At 41.4% G+C, this 19,580-nt stretch overlaps 1 protein-coding gene across 2 annotated transcripts in view; it reads left to right on the top strand.

Moving 5' to 3' along the window:
• Positions 1–19,580, top strand: part of shtn1 (shootin 1) — a gene marked incomplete at its 5' end in the record, with an annotated part of 54,268 nt that overhangs the window by 3,631 nt on the left and 31,057 nt on the right. For both annotated transcript variants that reach the window (XR_014534103.1, XM_083544703.1), the window contains 3 exons: positions 3,594–3,646; positions 5,093–5,153; positions 15,977–16,071. Coding sequence is in view for 1 of the 2 variants with exons in the window: in XM_083544703.1 (XP_083400829.1) it covers positions 3,594–3,646; positions 5,093–5,153; positions 15,977–16,071 (209 nt within the window). The remainder of the gene's footprint in view (positions 1–3,593; positions 3,647–5,092; positions 5,154–15,976; positions 16,072–19,580) is intronic.

Below are 19,580 nucleotides of genomic sequence, written 5' to 3' on the forward strand. Positions count from 1 at the left end.
GTGGAACCCGTTATGGAAAACCTCTGTATGACCCTGAACACTGTACTGTAACAGTTTCAGGGTGATGCTGATCTTCTTATTCAACAATTCTAATTCGCAAATCCTCAGAGTCTCTTTACCATGAGGTGCGTGTTGAACATCCAGTGGTCAGTATGAGAGAATTGTCCTCAAAGCACCAAATTTTAACTGCTCAAATACAAATTACACAAATTTATATGGTTCTGTCAAGCAGACAAAAACATGAACATGATGAATAGGACATGTGGCTTTACACGGTTACATGACCTACAGCTGTTATCACTTAGGGTGTACTCACTTTTGTTGCCTGCTATTTGAACAATAATGGCAACAACCCTCGCTCAAAAACCATAATGTGATCTGAGCCGTGAGTTTTGTGATCCGTTGCACCACTAAAATATATTTCAATATATATTAATATATATATATAAAATCACAAACAAAATCAGCATCGAAGTAAACCATTAAATGCATAAAAGGCTGCAACAAATTCAGTCCTATGGGTTTTTTTTATTATTAGACTCAACAGTTGTAACACATTTCTGGCCCACTCTTTATTAGAAGGAGCGGAAGCCTGTTTCCAAGTGAGCAGAATCAATCACCTGTCCAGCAGAGATGCAGAAGCTGTGCAGTTGGTGTCACTTTTTAAATATGTGCTTTTTAATCATCTTTTGGACATTTTTTTTTATATCCCAACATTATGAGGTGATTTTTCATTTCACTTGCGCTAGCAGAACAAAGCCAGCTCGATGAATAAACGCTTTACATGTATTGGAGTGGAAGATCTCCTCCTATAGAGCTCTGACCTCAACCCTATTAAACACCTTTGGGAGGAATTTAGGGTCTTCTACCTGAAAAGATATTGTACTATAAAATCTGTCTGTCAATAAATATTCCATTAGATAGACAGTGAACATTTCATAAAACAAATAAAGGTATAGAAGTACTGATATAGTTTATTACTCAATATACCTGTGTGGAATTATGGGTATTCTGCAATACCTAGTGTTTTCACATTTATCCCAAAGTGACCAGCATGTCTGCGGGGTTTCATCCGAGCCAAACCTGAACTCCGCCCGCTTTCACACGGGATCGTGCTTGTCTGGAATTACGACATTCACCTACAATAATCTTTTAGAGATATGATCTAAATGTTCTGCCTCAGGCTATCTTATTTGGTCACTTAACTGCTGCGGGGGATTGTGCGGGATTCAGGAGTGCACAGACAGGAATGTAGATTAAAACAAGTGGTATAGGATGGAGGGAGCATAGAGCAGTGGTAGAGGATGGAGGGAGCATGAAGGAGTGGTAGAGGATGGAGGGAGCATGGAGTAGTGGTAGAGGATGGAGGGAGCATGAAGGAGTGGTAGAGGATGGAGGGAGCATGGAGTAGTGGTAGAGGATGGAGGGAGCATAGAGTAGTGGTAGAGGATGGAGGGATCAGTGGAACAGTGGTAGAGGATGGAGGGAGCATGGAGTAGTGGTAGAGGATGGAGGGAGCATGGAGTAGTGGTGGAGGATGGAGGGAGCATGAAGGAGTGGTAGAGGATGGAGGGAGCATGGAGTAGTGGTAGAGGATGGAGGGAGCATGAAGGAGTGGTAGAGGATGGAGGGAGCATGGAGTAGTGGTAGAGGATGGAGGGAGCATAGAGTAGTGGTAGAGGATGGAGGGATCAGTGGAACAGTGGTAGAGGATGGAGGGAGCATGGAGTAGTGGTAGAGGATGGAGGGAGCATGGAGTAGTGGTAGAGGATGGAGGGAGCATGGAGCAGTGGTAGAGGATGGAGGGAGCATAGAGCAGTGGTAGAGGATGGAGGGAGCATGGAGTAGTGGTAGCGGATGGAGGGAGCATGGAGTAGTGGTAGAGGATGGAGGGATCAGTGAAACAGTGGTAGAGGATGAGGGAGCATGGAGTAGTGGTAGAGGATGGAGGGATCAGTGGAACAGTGGTAGAGGATGAGGAAGCATGGAATAGTGATGGAGGATGGAGGGATCAGTGGAACAGTGGTAGATGATGGAATGAGCTTGTAAAATGGTAGAGGGTAGAGGGATCAGTGGAGCATTGCTAGATGATTGAGGGAGTTTGGTGAAGTGGTAGAGGATGGAGGGATCAGTGGAGCATTGCTAGATGATTGAGGGAGTTTGGTAAAGTGGTAGAGGATTGAGGGATCAGTGGAACAGTGGTAAAGCATGAGGGAGCATGGAGTAGTATTAGAGGATGGAGGGATCAGTGGAACAGTGGTAGATGATGGAATGAGCTTGGTAAAGTGGTAGATGAAGGAGGGATCAGTGGAACAGTGGTAGATGATGAAAGGAGCTTGATAAAGTGGTAGAGAATAGAGGGATCAGTGGAGCATTGCTAGATGATTGAGGGAGTTTGGTGAAGTGGTAGAGGATAGAGGGATCAGTGGAACAGTGGTAGATGATGAAAGGAGCTTGGTGAAGTGGTAGAGGATGAAGGGATCAGTGGAGCAGTGCTAGATAATAGAGGGTATATTGTGCAATGCAGGGGGAGGGGTGCAGGTTTCTTCATGGCTTCGTACAGGAGCATTGGTGCTTTAAATCTGATGTAGCAGCTACAGGAAGCCAGTGGTAGGAGCGTAGCAATGAGGACCTGAGAACCTCGGAAGGTTGAAAACAAGGCATGTGGCTGCTTTCTGCAAAGGTTCCAGACACTGAAACTCAGAGGCAGACCTTCTAGGACCTAAGTACCTTCAGTAGACCAGTCTTGAGATGGTGTGGGATTAAACGAGTTCCTGTGCGGTGAAAGAATAGTAAATGGTTCACTAATGTTTTTATTTCTTTATTTTACTGTATGCAGTACATATTTGAGATATTCAAATTATATTTGAGTCTGACTTCCTGTGCAAAATGGTTTACAACAAAATGTTGCACCAAATATCCTTAATGGGGGGATGTTCATGTTCTTCCCAAGTTCCTCCAAGGTTCTCATTTTCCTCGGAATATCCAAGAACGAAAGATGATTGGTTACTTTAAACTACCGCTGACTGAATAATGTCCTGTGAAGGATGAGCAACTCACCTATGGTGTATTCTCATACCTGGGTTCCTGGGATAGGTCCTGGTTCCACAGCAATTTTTCTATTTTATATAATCAACAGTATTCCTGTTTTTTTTTTTTTTTACTTCCTCTGCATCGTCTTCATGATTAAGAGTTTCCAATGAGGATTTTCCTATGTCCTCTTTTTCTGAATAAACAATTACATTTGAAATAAAAACGGCAGTAAAAAATTTTGATTCTTCTGTGTTCCTGTGGAAACTGTCCAACAGTTAAATGAAGGAAGTTCAGTATTAGACGCAGAGTCATGCAGTGTTCCTGCGTAACTCGATGACACTCGCATTAGTGTGTCGTGGGTTTTTTTTGGCCCCAGACAGAACGATTCAGATCCGAACGAGAACTCGGAATTTCCTCATTATCCTTCTTTACTTACACATAGAATGAAAAAGCTGGTTTCCTGACGCACGAGGCTGCGGGTTTGCCTGTGTTTTATTAGCTGAATGTGTGATGATCAGTTTTGGGAAAGATGGCTTACTGGACTCCCTGTTTCTCCTCAGCAATCCGGCATTATGAAGGCCTGCGCAACGAGCACGAGAAAACCAGACAAGAGGTGAGTGTGGGTCTCCTTCTCATCACACCCCCTCGCTCTGATGTCGATGCTGGGCTTTGGGGTGACCTTAAACATCTTCAGGCAAATATTAACACGGGACCAGGTTCAAGCTGAATCCTGGATTGTGTGCAATTATAATAGTTGATAATAGAACGAATTCCTTGTTTAATTAAGACTTGTGTGTGAGAAAAGAGAGCTCTCTTTTCATCAGGCGCTTTATTCGCAATGAAGCTTTTTTTTTCTCCCTCCCCTTTTCTTTTTCTCTCTAGACTGGTGTAGTGATCTCACCCTTTTCTCTTTCTGCAGTATGTAACATGGGTAACTCTGTGTCTGTTTTTATTTGTTCAGCTCCAGAATTTTATATTCAGCTAAATTATAGCTTGCAATAACAGTCTTAAGCATACGCCGACTCCACCCACTTCTGCATCACTCCTCACTCTAAAGCATACACTGACTCCACCCACTTCTGCATCACTCCCCACTCTAAAGCATACGCCGACTCCACCCACTTCAGCATCACTCCCCACTCTAAAGCATACACTGACTCCACCCACTTCTGCATCACTCCTCACTCTAAAGCATACGCTGACTCCGCCCACTTCTGCATCACTCATCTCACTCTAAAGCATATGCTGACTCCGCCCACTTCTGCATCACTTATCTCACTCCAAAGCATACGCTGACACCGCCCACTTCTGCATCACTTCTCACTCTAAAGCATACGCTGACTCCGCCCACTTCTGCATCACTCATCTCACTCTAAAGCATATGCTGACTCCGCCCACTTCTGCATCACTCATCTCACTCCAAAGCATACGCTGACTCCGCCCACTTCTGCATCACTCATCTCACTCTAAAGCATATGCTGACTCCGCCCACTTCTACATCACTCATCTCACTCCAAAGCATACGCTGACTCCACCCAATTTTGCATCACTCCTCACTCTAAAGCATACGCTGACTTCGCCCACTTCTGCATCACTCATCTCACTCTAAAGCATACGCTGACTCCACCCACTTCTGCATCACTCCTCACTCTAAAGCATACGCTGACTCCACCCACTTCTGCATCACTCCTCACTCTAAAGCATACGCTGACTTCGCCCACTTCTGCATCACTCATCTCACTCTAAAGCATACGCTGACTTCGCCCACTTCTGCATCACTTATCTCACTCTAAAGCATATGCTGACTCCGCCCACTTCTGCATCACTTTTCTCACATCAGAACGTAGACTGACTTCTCACACACGTACTTCACTTCTTCAAAATCTTTAATACCAAATAACTTTTCAAATGTTTTAGTTGTTAACATTTGCTTTAGTATTGATTTTAATTTCTATTGAGCTCTGCTGCAAGATTTTCAACACCATATGCTTCATGTGGCCTATAAACTGATGTTCACATGAATCTGTTTGTTTACTCGTTTGTGCTGCTGTTCTTTCAGTGTAAGCAGCTGAAGCAGGAGAGAGATGAGGCCTTACAGAAGCTGCACGACTTTGAAAGAGGTTTGCTTCCCGTCCTTTTCTTTAAACAACGCTAATTCAGTTTATTTCATGACTAAATAATTCACATCTAAATAATAATCTTTTACCAAAGGAGGCCTATTTTGAGGAGTGCTTCGGCTGGAAGCACACACACACACACACACACACACACACACACACACACACACACACACACACACACACACACACACAAGCAGGGATAATGTGAATGACTGTACAGGCATCATTACGCAGTAAATAATTAAACAGTAAGGAGTGCTGCAGCAGACCAAACGTGAAAGCTCTTGCGCTTTTATTTGACCAGCGCGCTTCATGTCTAGTGCACTCCTGTGGGCGTCGTTCAGGCACGTCTCGGTGACACACACGTTTCAGCCTACACAAAACTCAGACCTATATTTAGTAAAGGAAAAGTCCTAATGCATAACGGAATTTGAATGTGTGTAATTATGTCTTATGTTTGAACACACGTGTGCTGGGAAGGGGGGGGGGTTATAGAGCAGTTCATTTGCATATTAATAATAGGTCTACAGTTTTTTAATGCTGCACAATACATACGTTGTCAGTTCAAAAGTACTGGAACGCTTGACTTCTCCAGCCGCATGTGCTTCATGCACAATCGTACAGCGGTGGACAGGAAGGAAGTAAATGGAATTCGTTACTGTATTTAAGTAGCTTTTTTCACGTATCTGTACTTTACCGAAGTATAGACTTTTTACTTTCACTACATTTTAAATATCTCACTTTTAGCTCAACTAGGTTTTTCGAAATCGGTTTATTTATGAGGATAAAATCGTAACCGCAACGAGCCACCAATCAGGATCGAGCACACGCTCTGTTTTAAACTCGTTCTGATTGGCGCTCGATGTATCTACTGATCACCAACATACAGTTCAGCATCAGTTCAACAGCAAGCAGAACATTTAGAGAGGAATAAATGATGACTCCAGACTGGAACTCGCCACAACACACGTGACCTGATTTGAGGAATTTCTTTTGAAGTAGTTGAAAAGAAGGTTTTGGAATTTGATTAGACATCAATCAGTGTTTGACTCATTAACATCATTCTATCAATATTTTCTGTTAGATTTTCATCACAATCAAAATTTTCCATGAATCTGGATCATTAGAAGCCCAAAGAGGAGTTCACACCCTATTGATGATATATAAGAGGGCGACTCGATCTTAGTCCATCGCATACAGTAAATTCATTACGCTTACCTACAGGTCAATAGGTGACTCAATTCATTTTAATGTATTTTATTTTTGTAGTGCAGTTGGAACAATGCACATTGTCTCAAAACAGCTTTAGAAAGTTCAAGCGGCAATAAAAGTTTGTTCCTCGTAATTGTACGTTTGTCCCTGGTGATTGAACCGGCGGTAAATGTGGGAAGGAAAAACTCCCTGAGATGACATGAGGATCCAAACTTTAAAAAAGGAACCAGATTTGGTTCATAGTTACTGTACTTCATACTGATTTTACTTTCACTCGTTACATTTGATACACTCATATCTGTACTTTCTACTTCCTACATCAGGGGTCACCAACATGGTGCCCGCAGGGACCACATGAGTCGCCCGCGGGCCTTTTTCTAAAAATAGCTGTACCCTACTTTGTTAAATCATTGTTGATATTTATTGTGAGAAATCATTAACATGATCAGTGTCTTCACATAGATGAATATCATTTAATATTAATAATAACATATGATAAAAGATAAATTGAGCAAATTTGTTATTTCAGAAGTGTGTATCAAACCGGTAGCCCTTTACATTAATCGGTACCCAAGAAGTAGCTCTCAGTTTCAAAGAGGTTGGTGACCCCTGTCCAACATTTTCAATTCAGACTTTATCTATTTGGTGACATGATCATTATTTATTTCTTCTCATTGCGCCGTTTTTCAGAATATCAACCTGTTTCTTGTCATTGCGCAGCTTTTTCAGTCCACTGGTGTATCATTTCCTGTCTCTCACACACCACAGATGTAGACTAGTTTATAAAGCTCACAATAAGCAGTGCAGAAGGTAATAAGAAGTCTGGGGTTAACGTAGATGAGACAGAGGGAGTCAGTGATGTAAACATGACTAAAAACAGAGACTTTCCTGATCACCTGATTATCATCATCTTGTGTTCTATATGGTCGATGTTCAGGATACATTTATTAGAGAACAACATTTTTAATAATTTTATATCAATATAATGTGAGGTCAGTTACCAGCGTGACACTAAAACAGGTAGTGGAAATGACTTTTTACCTAAGTACATGTCGGAGGAAAGACATTGGTATCCAAAGAATAGGTAGAAGAATAGGGATATGTCCACTCAGCGGTTTTATCCTGCAAGTCGGTGAGATCATGTAGGTAGAAGAGGGTAGATAACGCTTTCCTAGGAGTATGTTACATTGCCCTGTGATGCAGCATGAGCAGTAGTTGGTTAGCCTTCAAACCTGTGTTGAGGGGGTTGTTATTTTCTGCTATTTTTTTTTATAGTTATTTGCAATTGTCTCTTGTCAGACTGTACGAACCTGATCCTCATGTCACACCGTAGGATCTCAGTTGTCATAATTTCAAGATGTCCGACAAACTGAAACTGACGCCCACGAGATAAAGACTCGTCCGAAGTTTTACGCCATCGCTGCGTGACACTTTCAGACCCTCACTCATGGTAGCTAACAGCAACCAAATACAATCTGTAGCGTTAATCTTGCCAAAAAAAAAAATAAAAAATGTGTATAGAGAGAGGACGTGTGGAGCAATTAAACTATAAATATTACAGAGCGAACTTAAGGTTTAGTTTCGGCATTTTTTTTCCCCCGAGGTGGTTTGAAGTTGTCACATCGTTGGGTTCGGCGCTCCTATTGGTTCTCGGATTGAAGCTCGTCATAGTACAAGTCACACTGCAGGAAAGAGTCTGAAACACTGCTGGAATTTATTCATCGGCTGTCGGGGAACCTGTCAAGCTCTCGATCAAAGACTACAGATTTTAGATTATAGGAATCTTTTAAGATTCCCTAATTTGACGACCACATCATGGCTAAAATCGCAGCGCAATCTGAGGAGAAAAACAGTAGTATCAATTTCAGTACCGTGTGGTATTGGCATGATTAATGAGTACTGTATTTTACGGTCTGGTGCCATGCCATATAGAGACTTACTGGCCCTAGGTTTTAATGAAAAGACGTTGATCAAGAAATCCGTAGCTCGAATCCAAGCACCATCAAGCCGGCACTGCAGGGGTCTTCAGCAAGGTTCTTAACTCTCAAATGCTCAGTTAAAGAAATGACATCAATGAAAAAGATATAATGGCGTCCTCCAAATGCCATTAAAATAAATTGAACAGAAGGTTATGGATGTCGCTGTGGTTCTGTGACTGACTAGAGAACCACCTGGGTCACTTTGATATGATATTGATGATATTGATATTGGGTTTCTAGAGGTGTCTATGATTAAGAATTTACATAGTCAAATCTTATTTACCAAGTCTCGAATCTCCAAGGTATCGGGACACCTGATCTTTCCTGTTATAAGTGGTTCTTCTTCAAACTGTTCCTACAAAGTTGGAGGCACGCAATCGTATAGGACGTCTTTGGGTGTGGTATTTTGAGTTCAATTTAACTTAGAAACCCAAGCCGGTTCCAGCAATGCAATGCTTTTGTGAAGATCTGCTTTATGTGGTTTGAATAAGAAGATCTTGAGTGGCCTGCTATAAAGCTCTGATCTCATCCCTACTGAACGCCTTTGGGATAAACATGAACGCTGACTGCACCCCAGGTCTCCTCACCTTCTCACCTACATCACTACCTGACTTTACTAACACCCTTGTGGCCGATAAACACAAATGTCCACAAGCACACTCCAAAATCTAGTGGAACATCCTCCCAAAAGAGTGGAGGGAATTAGAAGAGCAAATTGGGACTAAATGCGTAACTGGATGCTCAAAACGCACAAATCATACCTATGAGCAGGTGTCCGCAAACTTTTGGCAATATAGTGACCCTTTACAGTATCTCACAAACGTTGTTAAATATTTAAATCCCTGCCGCCAAGATGCTCCTGTGTCGCTCACGGATCATGGAAGGGGGGTGTATTAATACACGCAATTACAAAATGTTTATTAAACGCTTTCACATTTTTATGTAGAACATTATCATAATGAGATGTGTATTAGCGTATCAGAAACGGAGAGAGCTTTATTGCTAAATATGTTTGCACAAGGAATTTGTTTCAGTGACGGAAGCTTCCAGTTGCATATTAAATAAAAAATAAAGGGTAAAAAAAGTGTTATTGCACAGAAAAATACAGAAGTAAATGAGTAAAATGCGGTATTGCACATATTTTTATATGATTGCACAATGGTGAGAGCATTTATTTGGAGAAAAAAACAGTAATTCTACGTGAAATCAGACATCGAGTAAATTTTCCATCTGAGTTCGTTTCATTGTTTTATTCTTCGTTCCTTTATAATCGGCTCTCAGGTGATCGTAGCAGTAAAATATATATTATTTAAAATGTTTCAGTTTCAGCGATCTTCAGCGCATTTAACCGGTGTCAGAAGTTTCTATCTATTCCCGGGCGGATAGAAGAGAGGCCGCGGCTCGCACGCTTTTGTTTCTCTTTTAGTTTAAATCCCTGCACTTCACCTTTCTGCACCACACGCGGAAAAGCCGCGCTCTCGCTCTCCACGCAAAATAGGGGGAATTGAAACGCGTGAATTGAATTGCAGCAGATTTTTTTTCTTCTTCCAAAAAGCACAACAGCAATGTGTCAACACAGAAAGCGAGAGAGAGAGCGAGAGAGAGAGAGAGAGAGAGAGAGAGTACCCACAGCATTCTCATTTTAATGCATGAAATGGGTTATTATTAGATGTGGGCAAAGAGAGGCTGAATAGTGTGGCCTTTGCTCATGCTTTTTCTCCGTACTGCTCAGCCCGCAAAACACACATTGTGTACGACTTCCACTTAAATAATGGCGGAGCCGCGGCGTTTTTCGGGAGCCATTACGTGATTTCATAGCTCTTGGAAAATTGCTTCTATTCAGCACGGGGTGGAGTGGGGTAGGCGAGCGAGAGAGAGAGAGACCCGACACACAATCATGCCTTTTCAATAGGAGATGGCAAGGTTGATGACAACACGGCCATTGTGTTCTAATGATAAGACCACAAAGGCATCTGCCCCCTTCATCAAGGCCCGCGAACGTTATATCGCGCATCCAAACACGCAGCCAATCGCTGGGCCGTTCCACGCGGGACGGCAGGGAGAGGGAGAGAGACGGGGAATGGGTGCGGAAAAGAAAAGAGATTTTGAAATGTGGTGATGATGAGGAGGACAAAACTCACAATTAAGACTGTCAGCTCCAACGCGTGACGTCCCGAACCGTCACATTGAACACTGTTTAAGCCTACCAGTTGGCACAATTAACCTGTCACACAGGAGATATGGCATACTGCTAGGGAGAGTGTGAGTGAGAGAGAAGAAAGGAGCGATAAGAGAATGATGGGGGGGGAATGGGGTAGCGGAGATGTATATAAAGATGGGAGAGTAGAAAAAAGTAAGAAAAAGAGACTATAGGGTAAAAAAAGATGGCTAGAGAATTAAAAGAACGTGGTGGGGAAAGAGATCGTGACATCAGGTTGTGAGAGTTATATATAGAGTGAACAAGTTGGGAGATGGAGAGAGAGTATGGGGAGAAAGAGGGTACGGGTGAGAGAGACCATGAGGTATAGATTCACAGAGAACGAGGGAGAGAGGCAGTTTATGAGAAGAGAAGAAGGAAATAGATAGCAGGTCAGATGGGAGATGACAAATAGTACAGCATTGGATATAAAAAAAAAGAGACAGCAGGTACATGCATAGAAGTCTGACTGTCTGCCTGTCTGTCTGTCAAGTCAAGTCAAGTCAAGTTTATTTGTATAGCGCTTTTCACAACAGACATTGTCTCAAAGCAGCTTTACAGAAAATAACAGTGAAGGTGAATGGTGTGCGTTTGTCCCTGATGAGCAGCCGTGGCGACAGTGGCAAGGAAAAACTCCCTTAGATGATATGAGGAAGAAACCTTGAGAGGAACCAGACTCAAAGGGGAACCCATCCTCATATGGGTGACATCAAAAGTTTGGTCATAAATCTTTCAACAATACAGAACAATTTGTGATCATCATAGATCCAGCATCAGCTTCTCCATGCCAGGGCCTTTAAACACTCGGCATCTACTTCTCCATGATCATCCATAGGTCCATAATCTTCACGAGGCTGTCTGTCTGTCTGCCTATCTATCTATCTATCTATCTATCTATCTATCTATCTATCTATCTATCTATCTATCTATCTATCTATCTATCTATCTATCTATCTATCTATCTATCTATCTAGCTAGCTAGCTAGCTAGCTATCTATCTATCTAGCTATCTATCTATTCAACATGTCTGTCTGTCTGTCTGTCTGTCTGTCTGTCTGTCTGTCTGTCTGTCTGTCTGTCTGTCTGTCTATCTATCTATCTATCTATCTATCTATCTATCTATCTATCTATCTATCTATCTATCTATCTATCTATTCAACATGTCTGTCTGTCTGTCTGTCTGTCTGTCTGTCTGTCTGTCTGTCTGTCTGTCTGTCTGTCTATCTATCTATCTATCTATCTATCTATCTATCTATCTATCTATCTATCTATCTATCTATCTATCTATCTATCTATCTATTCAACCTGTCTGTCTGTCTGTCTGTCTGTCTGTCTGTCTGTCTGTCTATCTATCTATCTATCTATCTATCTATCTATCTATCTATCTATCTATCTATCTATCTATCTATTCAACATGTCTGTCTGTCTGTCTGTCTGTCTGTCTGTCTGTCTATCTATCTATCTATCTATCTATCTATCTATCTATCTATCTATCTATCTATCTATCTATCTATCTATCTCAGTGTTTAAAACTCTAGATTATTGATCAAGAGGTCAGGGGTTCAAGCTCCAGTTTTGCCTAGCAGCCATGTTTGGGCCCATTGAGCAAGTCCCTAAACCCTTATGGCTGACCCCTCGCTCTGGACCCGTGCTTTCGACCCCATAATCCTAACATCACTGGAATATGCAAAGAAAGAATTTCACTGTGTTGTGCATGTCTGTCTGTCTGTGTCTTTCTATTTGTATCTAAAATGCTGGATCCAGTTAATACCATTCAATTGTGGTGTCATATCTTTTTAGCTGGTTAAATCATTTCGGTCTCAGTAAATTACGTCCTTCAACTTAAGTACATGGTGTGGAAATCCGAGATTCGACAATAAAGTGAAACCGCCTCGAGTGGTTATGGTAGCACGTAGGTGAGACACAGAGGCGGCTAAATGATATCTATACATTGAAAGTTAAACAGAAAGAAAAACTGAAAACCTTGATTGTTATAGAGCATTTTTCCCATCACCTACACTTTCATTTGCAGTTGTTGCCTTGAAGGACACGCCTTGAACAGCCACAAACGAGGGAAAATGTGCATCAGGTTCCAACCGTGCCAATTGCCTTTAGAGAATTGAATGGATTATGAGTAGGTGTAGATATGAAATACATGTATGTAGTATGTAATAGATAAAAGGCGGTGTGTATACAATATACAGTGCATTCGGAAAGTATTCACACCCCTTCCTTTTTTTTTTTTATTGTTGCAGCCTGATACTACAATCGTTCAAATTGATGTTTATTTTCTCATTAATCTACACTCAGTACCCCATAATGACAACAGAACTGTGAAAACAGAATTCTAGAAATGTATTTTTTTAAATAAAATGAAAATCTCAAATATCCTGTATATAAGTATTCAGATTTAACACAACAACAACAACAACATTGAGCTCCGGTGCCTCGAATTTCTCTTGATTGTTGCTGAGATGTTTCTACACCTTGACTGGTGTCTACCGGTGGAAAAGTTTGGGCCTTGATATCAGAGCAAGATCCGAACCATGAGGTCAAATAGACTCCCTGTAAAGCTCAAAGACAGGATTCTTACGAGCCACAGATCTTGGGAAGGCTACAAAAAATATCTGGTGCACTGAAGATTCCCAAATGCACAGTGACCTCCATAATTCTCAAATGGAAAAAGTGTGGCACAACCAGGACTCCTTCAAGAGCTGGTCGCTTGTGCCAAACTAAACATTCACTGGAGAAGAAGTGACCAGGAACGTCATGTCCCATCTCCAAACAGGATGTACAATGCTCAAATTTCCAGAAGGACAATCACTGCAGCCATCAGCCAATCTGGGATGGCTGGACAGAAGCCTCCTCTTAGTGCAAAACCAATAGAATCCCACTGAGGGACACTCTGACTGTGAGGAACAAGCTTCTCTGGTCTGATGAAACCATGATTCTAAACGTTATCTGGTGGAAACCAGGCATCGCTCATCACCTGCCCAAACCATCCCAAAAGTGAAGCATGATGGCGGAAGCATCTTGCTGTGGGGTTTGTGTTCTGCAGCAGAAATCGGGCAAATGGTCACGGTTGAGGCAATGCTGAATGTACTAAATACATAGATGTCCTCAATAAAAACCTGTTTCACAGTGTTCAGGACCTCAGTTTTAAGCCAGAGCTCTGAACATCCCTGTAGGGACGGGAAATTTGCTGTCCACTGACGCTCCCCATCCAACTCGACCCAGATTAACAGGATTTGCCCTGAAGAATGGCAGAAAATGCCCCAATCCAGGTGGGAAAAGCTTGTTGTATCCTATTTCTTAAAGAAGGAACATCCAAATATATCGCTTCGCTTACTTTGTATATACGATACACAGCCCTAACATCTAACTAGCGAATAAAACGTTAAGTGATGGCAACGTTCTGAGGTGTTTGTAGCCACCGATTGTCCGTATATACACCCATACTGCTATCTTCCCTTTATCACATTCCTATAATATGTCTGTTCTACACCAGGTCTGTTGGTGAAATGCTTCATGAGCACCTAAGAATAGAAATAAAGGGAGATGATCAGATGATCAGATTTAATTTTATGTGCAGAATCAGAGTAGAGAACGACACATACAAAGAGAGCGCATGGAGTTTGCAGTAGAATAGTGTATTAAGGTGCCCACGTACACACACACACACATTAGCATGTCGGAGTTATATTCACTAATAAAGAGAGAGTACAGTGGACGAAAGAGACGTTAAAAGAGATAAAGAAGATAATGAGTGATTGTGTGTGTGTGTGTGTGTGTGTGTGTGTGTGTGTGTGTGTGTGTGTGTGTGTGTGTGTGTGTGGAGGACAAGAGCAGCCTGGAACTGGCAGCTCAATAGAGTTTAATGGCCGGCGGAGGGAAGCCACCGTTCATCAACTTTTAATTTGGTGTCATCGGGAGCAAGGCGTTCGGTCCGCCGCGGCACTAATTCATGTTTTCGCCTCTCAGCCACAATGTGTAATTAGTTAAGTGACAGCGATCGGGGCTGCAGCCGGTGTCGCCGCGTGATTACTGACACGAATCAGGGCAGCGCCACGTGCATTACGAGTCCTGCTCCGCCTCGTGCCTCCTTCAGAAAATAGTTCAATTAAAACAACTTGTCAATCAAACCCGAGGGGTTTTAACACCAGAGCTGCTGGCACACGACGAATAAACGCATTTCGAAAAAAAAATTAAAACTGAAACAAGAGCCGGATTTAATTCTGTGCGATTTGGGTCTGTTCCGAGTGCAAACTGATCATAATTCAGTCATCAGGTTGGCACAGACACCTGGGGAAGAGAAGGTATCAATTCCATCGCTTGTATTAATCAGGGTTTTGCAGAGGAGAGAGGACGATGGGGAAAAAAATGGCGATGATCTTCAGGTTAACAGAAGCAATGCGATTGTCTTTACCAAGTATTCGCATGAGGAGTCGGTTGTCCAGGAGTCTGTGTGATCATGTATTCTTATTCCTGAAGAATAAAAAGAAAGAAATAATGAATAAACCAAAAAAAAAAAAAATCAAGAAATATATGTATACTATAAAATTTGAAGGTTTTAAAAGTGCCATTTGTGTCGCAATGCAACGTTTTGAACAATACAATATTTTATACGTAGATCAAATTCTTCTCGCTACGTAAATATATTACGTTTCACAACGCTACGGAGTCCGAGGCGTGTCCTGAGAGTCACATAGAATACAGATTAACATGGCAGAGGTAGAGCTGTAACTCTACCTCTGGAAAAGAAGGCACTTAAGTAAATTGATGATTTGCTGACGGTGTGAACCATAGAAATACAAGTGGCGTACCTTTATCGAATTTTCTTTCTTCGCATCATATTGCACTGAACTGCGCTGTGTTGGATGAAACGGAAATCGGATCGGACCGAACCGTGATTGGGGGGAATCGGATCGCATCTTGTCGGTTGCTGCTTCTTATGTATCTTTAATGTATTGTGTTGTTGACTACGCATCGAGGTGCAAATTGCATCAGCCTCAGTTATGGAGATGCACATCCCTGATGGAAATGTGTTCTAATGATGTATTATTTATATATCACATTCACTTATTTACTATAATCATCAGTTCAGCCGTTACACCAGTCGGCTCCTGTTGGCGTGCAAGTAGATGAGCAGAGGAACAGCTTTTATTGATCACTGAGGATGAGTTTAACCAGCCGAACCTCACACTTAATTGCGAAGGCATACACCTAGAGTCGGGTTTACAGTAAACACAATTAAACGCCGCTGTGAGATGAACCTCATGATGTGTGTTAATTGAAGGGGAACGTCTCGAGACCATGTTGGCTTTCCTCCTGCTGCTTTTTATAGTTTGCAGAACAGAACTGGAAATCAAGTGGAGTTACAGTATAAAAGCAGAAATGTTTGGTATAAAAAAAAAAAATTGTGTGTCTGTTTCTAGTGTCACACATGGTGCTCCAGGAGGTCAGCAGCATGCAGGAGAACCTGGAGGTTGAAAAGACCTGCAGGCAGACGGTGGAGGCCCTGGCAACTAAGGTTCACTGTTTTCTTTTCTTTTTAATTTAAATTTATTTATTTATTATTTTTTTTTCGCTGCACTATTATATATTATTATTTTTTAAAACTCTATTCTGTGCTATACACTACACAACTCTATGCTATTTTATATCTATTCTTTTCAACTCTATGCTATTCTATTACATTCTATTCAGCTCTGTTATTCTACAATATTCTAATCCGCTGTATAATCTGTAGAATTCTATTTAGCTCTGTGCAATTCTAGAATATTCTATTTAGCTCTGTTATTCTACAATATTCTAATCAGCTGTGATATTCTGTAGTATGTTACTTAGCTCTGTGCAATTCTAGAATATTCTATTCAGCTCTATGCTATTCTATAACATTATCCTCCGCTTTATGCTACTCTAGAACTTTCTATTCAGTTCTATGCTATTCTAGAACTTTCTATTCAGCTCAGTTATTCTGTAATATTCTAATCAGCTGTGATATTCTGTAGTATTCTATTTAGCTCTGTGCAATTCTAGAACATTCTATTCGGATCTATGCTATTCTAGAACATTCTATTTAGCTCTATCTATCTATCTATCTATCTATCTATCTATCTATCTATCTATCTATCTATCTATCTATCTATCTATCTATCTATCTATCTATCTATCTAATTACAATTATTGAAATTGTTCTTATGGCTGGATCAGGAAGCTGTGATAGATAGATAGATAGATAGATAGATAGATAGATAGATAGATAGATAGATAGATAGATAGATAGATAGATAGATAGATAGATAGATAGATAGATAGATAGATAGATAGATAGATAGATAGAGAGAGAGAGAGAGAGAGAGAGAGAGAGAGAGAGAGAGAGAGAGAGAGAGAGAGGGATGGATGGATAGGTGGTGGATAGATAGATGAATAGATGGATAGATAGTTTGATTGAAGGGTTTTTCAACTGGGTATAAACAATATTGGGTGACATTTAGTTTTTTTTTAAAGTTAGTTTTTTTTAAACGCAGACTTTACTACATGACTGATATCAGATCTGCATAAATATATTGTGTGTGTGTGTGTGTGTGTGTGTGTGTGTGTGTGTGTGTGTGTGTGTGTGTATATATATATATATATATATATATATATATATATATAATCTCTGATTATTGCTTGAAAGACTTGATATTAAAAGCAGATATTTCCCAGGTAGTCAGGCAAGGCTCTAACATAACACCTGTAAAAGAAGTGAATCCGGAGCAGGGCTTGCTGTAGGCCTCAGGAGGTCGGAGCGTAGGGTGTGTAAACATCGTTCGGGTGAGCCAGGTGTGTGAGGCAGCTTGTGGACGGAGATCATGGCCTCTTTTCTGAGCTCCCTTTTTTTTTTTTTGATGGATGAATCAGCTTTCTACTGCCTTGCTGTCTGATAGACCCATGCAGGGAGAGCATGATGAGAGAACAGCAGCTAGGAGGGCAGGAGCAAGGGATGAAAAGATTGAAAGGGAGAGGAAAGGGAGGTGGGAAGGTGATGCACCACTGCGTTTTGTGCTTGTAGTGAAAGGAGGAAGAGAAACAGCGCTAGGATGGATCTAGAGTTATCTTTTTAATGTGCTCCGTTTCACAATTTAATGATGGGTTCATTTTTTTAATTGCTGTTGTACATTTTTTATACTTTTAAATGATTTCGGGGGGTTTATGTTTCCAGGCTCAATTTTAAATATCTTTGTGTATATTAATAGTGATTTATTTTTTATTCTCAAGGCATGTTAGGCATATCGTGCTTAGAAGCAAGCAAGCTTTATTTCTCTGACAGGTGTTTCACAAGGCTCTAAGGCATAATATATTAATGTGGTTTAATTTTTAACTCTTAGAATGATATAATCTATAATATTTCCCCCGCTATCCTAGAGCAGTATACATCACAAACCTTTACCACTGACTGTTTTTGAGATTCCTTTTATTTGTTTGTTTAAAAAAAAAAAAGGAATAAATGTGAAAACACATTGTTCTAGTCCTTGTTTTCAGGTTTCCTGTAATATTTTGTACGTGTGTTTCTGACTCGGTTTGCCAGGGGGTGCTCGTCCGAAGTTCCTCACAGCTTGTTCCTGCTTTTGGTGTTTCAGTGCTGTCCATCAAACAGGAAATAGCCCCCACAGCTGAGCAGTGTAGTGCTCTGGCATTATGTGCTTTAGAAAAGCCTGATTTGGCCAATCACAATGCTTCCTCTGTCCCATTAAAGAAGATGCTGGTGTGTCCTACTAATGCTGGTGGCCACTGTGCTTGAAAACCCCCTTTTACTCTCTGTGTGTCTCTCCAGTCCTTTGTTCCGGACCCTCTTTGGGCCATCTCTAGTGTGTACGGCCCCACAGCCTGCCTGATGAATTGCGGTTTCACAGCAGGAGGCTTTAACAGCTCCTGTGAGAGCTGTCTTCTTCCAACACTGTCACGCCGAACCGTCTCATTTTATCCTCTCAGATAAACCGTTTTTAGCGTTAACCACTCTAGCACTTCTGCTGGTCCCGTGAGTACGGCGATTGACTTTAAAGATAGATGGAACCCATTTCAGCATTCTAGGCAGTTTGGTGTATAAACAAGAGCGAGTGCATATTGGTGTTTGTTGTGGAAAGAGCTGAATGGAGCATTCCTCAAGCCGAAGTACTTTGGTGTCAGTTTGCTTTTTTTTTTTTTGCTTTTCTTTACTTTTCTTAACATTTTAGATTTAGACATTGTGGTGCTTTATTTTTTATCAGGTTTAACCATGTTCAAAAATCATGTTCAATAAAACAAAAGTCTTCAACTAGGTACCCAATGAGGCGATTGTAAGTTTAGGTTGCTGTCTGGGATTCTGCATCTGGAGTATGCGATATTAGGAAGCGCACAGCTCGGGGTCAGCCATGTAACAGCACCCCTGAAACACTGAGGGTTAGGGGCCTTGCTTAAGACGGCCCAAGAGTGGCAGCTTGGCGATATCAGGTCTTGAACCCCTGACCTTTATATCAGGCATTAAATAAGGCATTTTGGTGGATGCCCTTGGGATTGGCAGATGCCCCCGGGATTAGCAGCTTGGTATGGTGTGAGATCCAAAGTCCAATGTTTTATCCACTAAGCTACCCTTTTCCTATTTGAAAAGATTTGGAGTATCATAAAATGAAAAACACAACAAAGGACACCCAGAACTGTTGAGCAGATTGAATCCTGTATCAGACACACACGGGTCAACATTTCTCTTCCAGAATTTCAGCAACTGGCCTCCTCAGTTCCCAGATGCTACACAGTGGCATTATCCAGAGCGACTTGCAGTTAAGGGTTAAGGGGCCTTGCTCAAGGGCCCAGCAGTGTTAGCCTGAGCTACCCCGTCCCTTGCCCAACAATTCAATTCAGAATTTAATGCACTTTTTAACAATAGACATTATCCCACATCAAAATGTAGTGTTTTTTTAGTCCCTAATTAACGGGGACAGAAAAGCTCCTTGATGCGGCACAAATCTTTCAACAGAACCAGACTCAATTCATCTTCTTTCTAGGTGTAAATGAGTG

Source organism: Silurus aristotelis (genome assembly GCF_946808225.1).
Source record: "Silurus aristotelis genome assembly, chromosome: 6".
Classification (NCBI taxonomy): Eukaryota; Metazoa; Chordata; class Actinopteri; order Siluriformes; family Siluridae; genus Silurus; species Silurus aristotelis.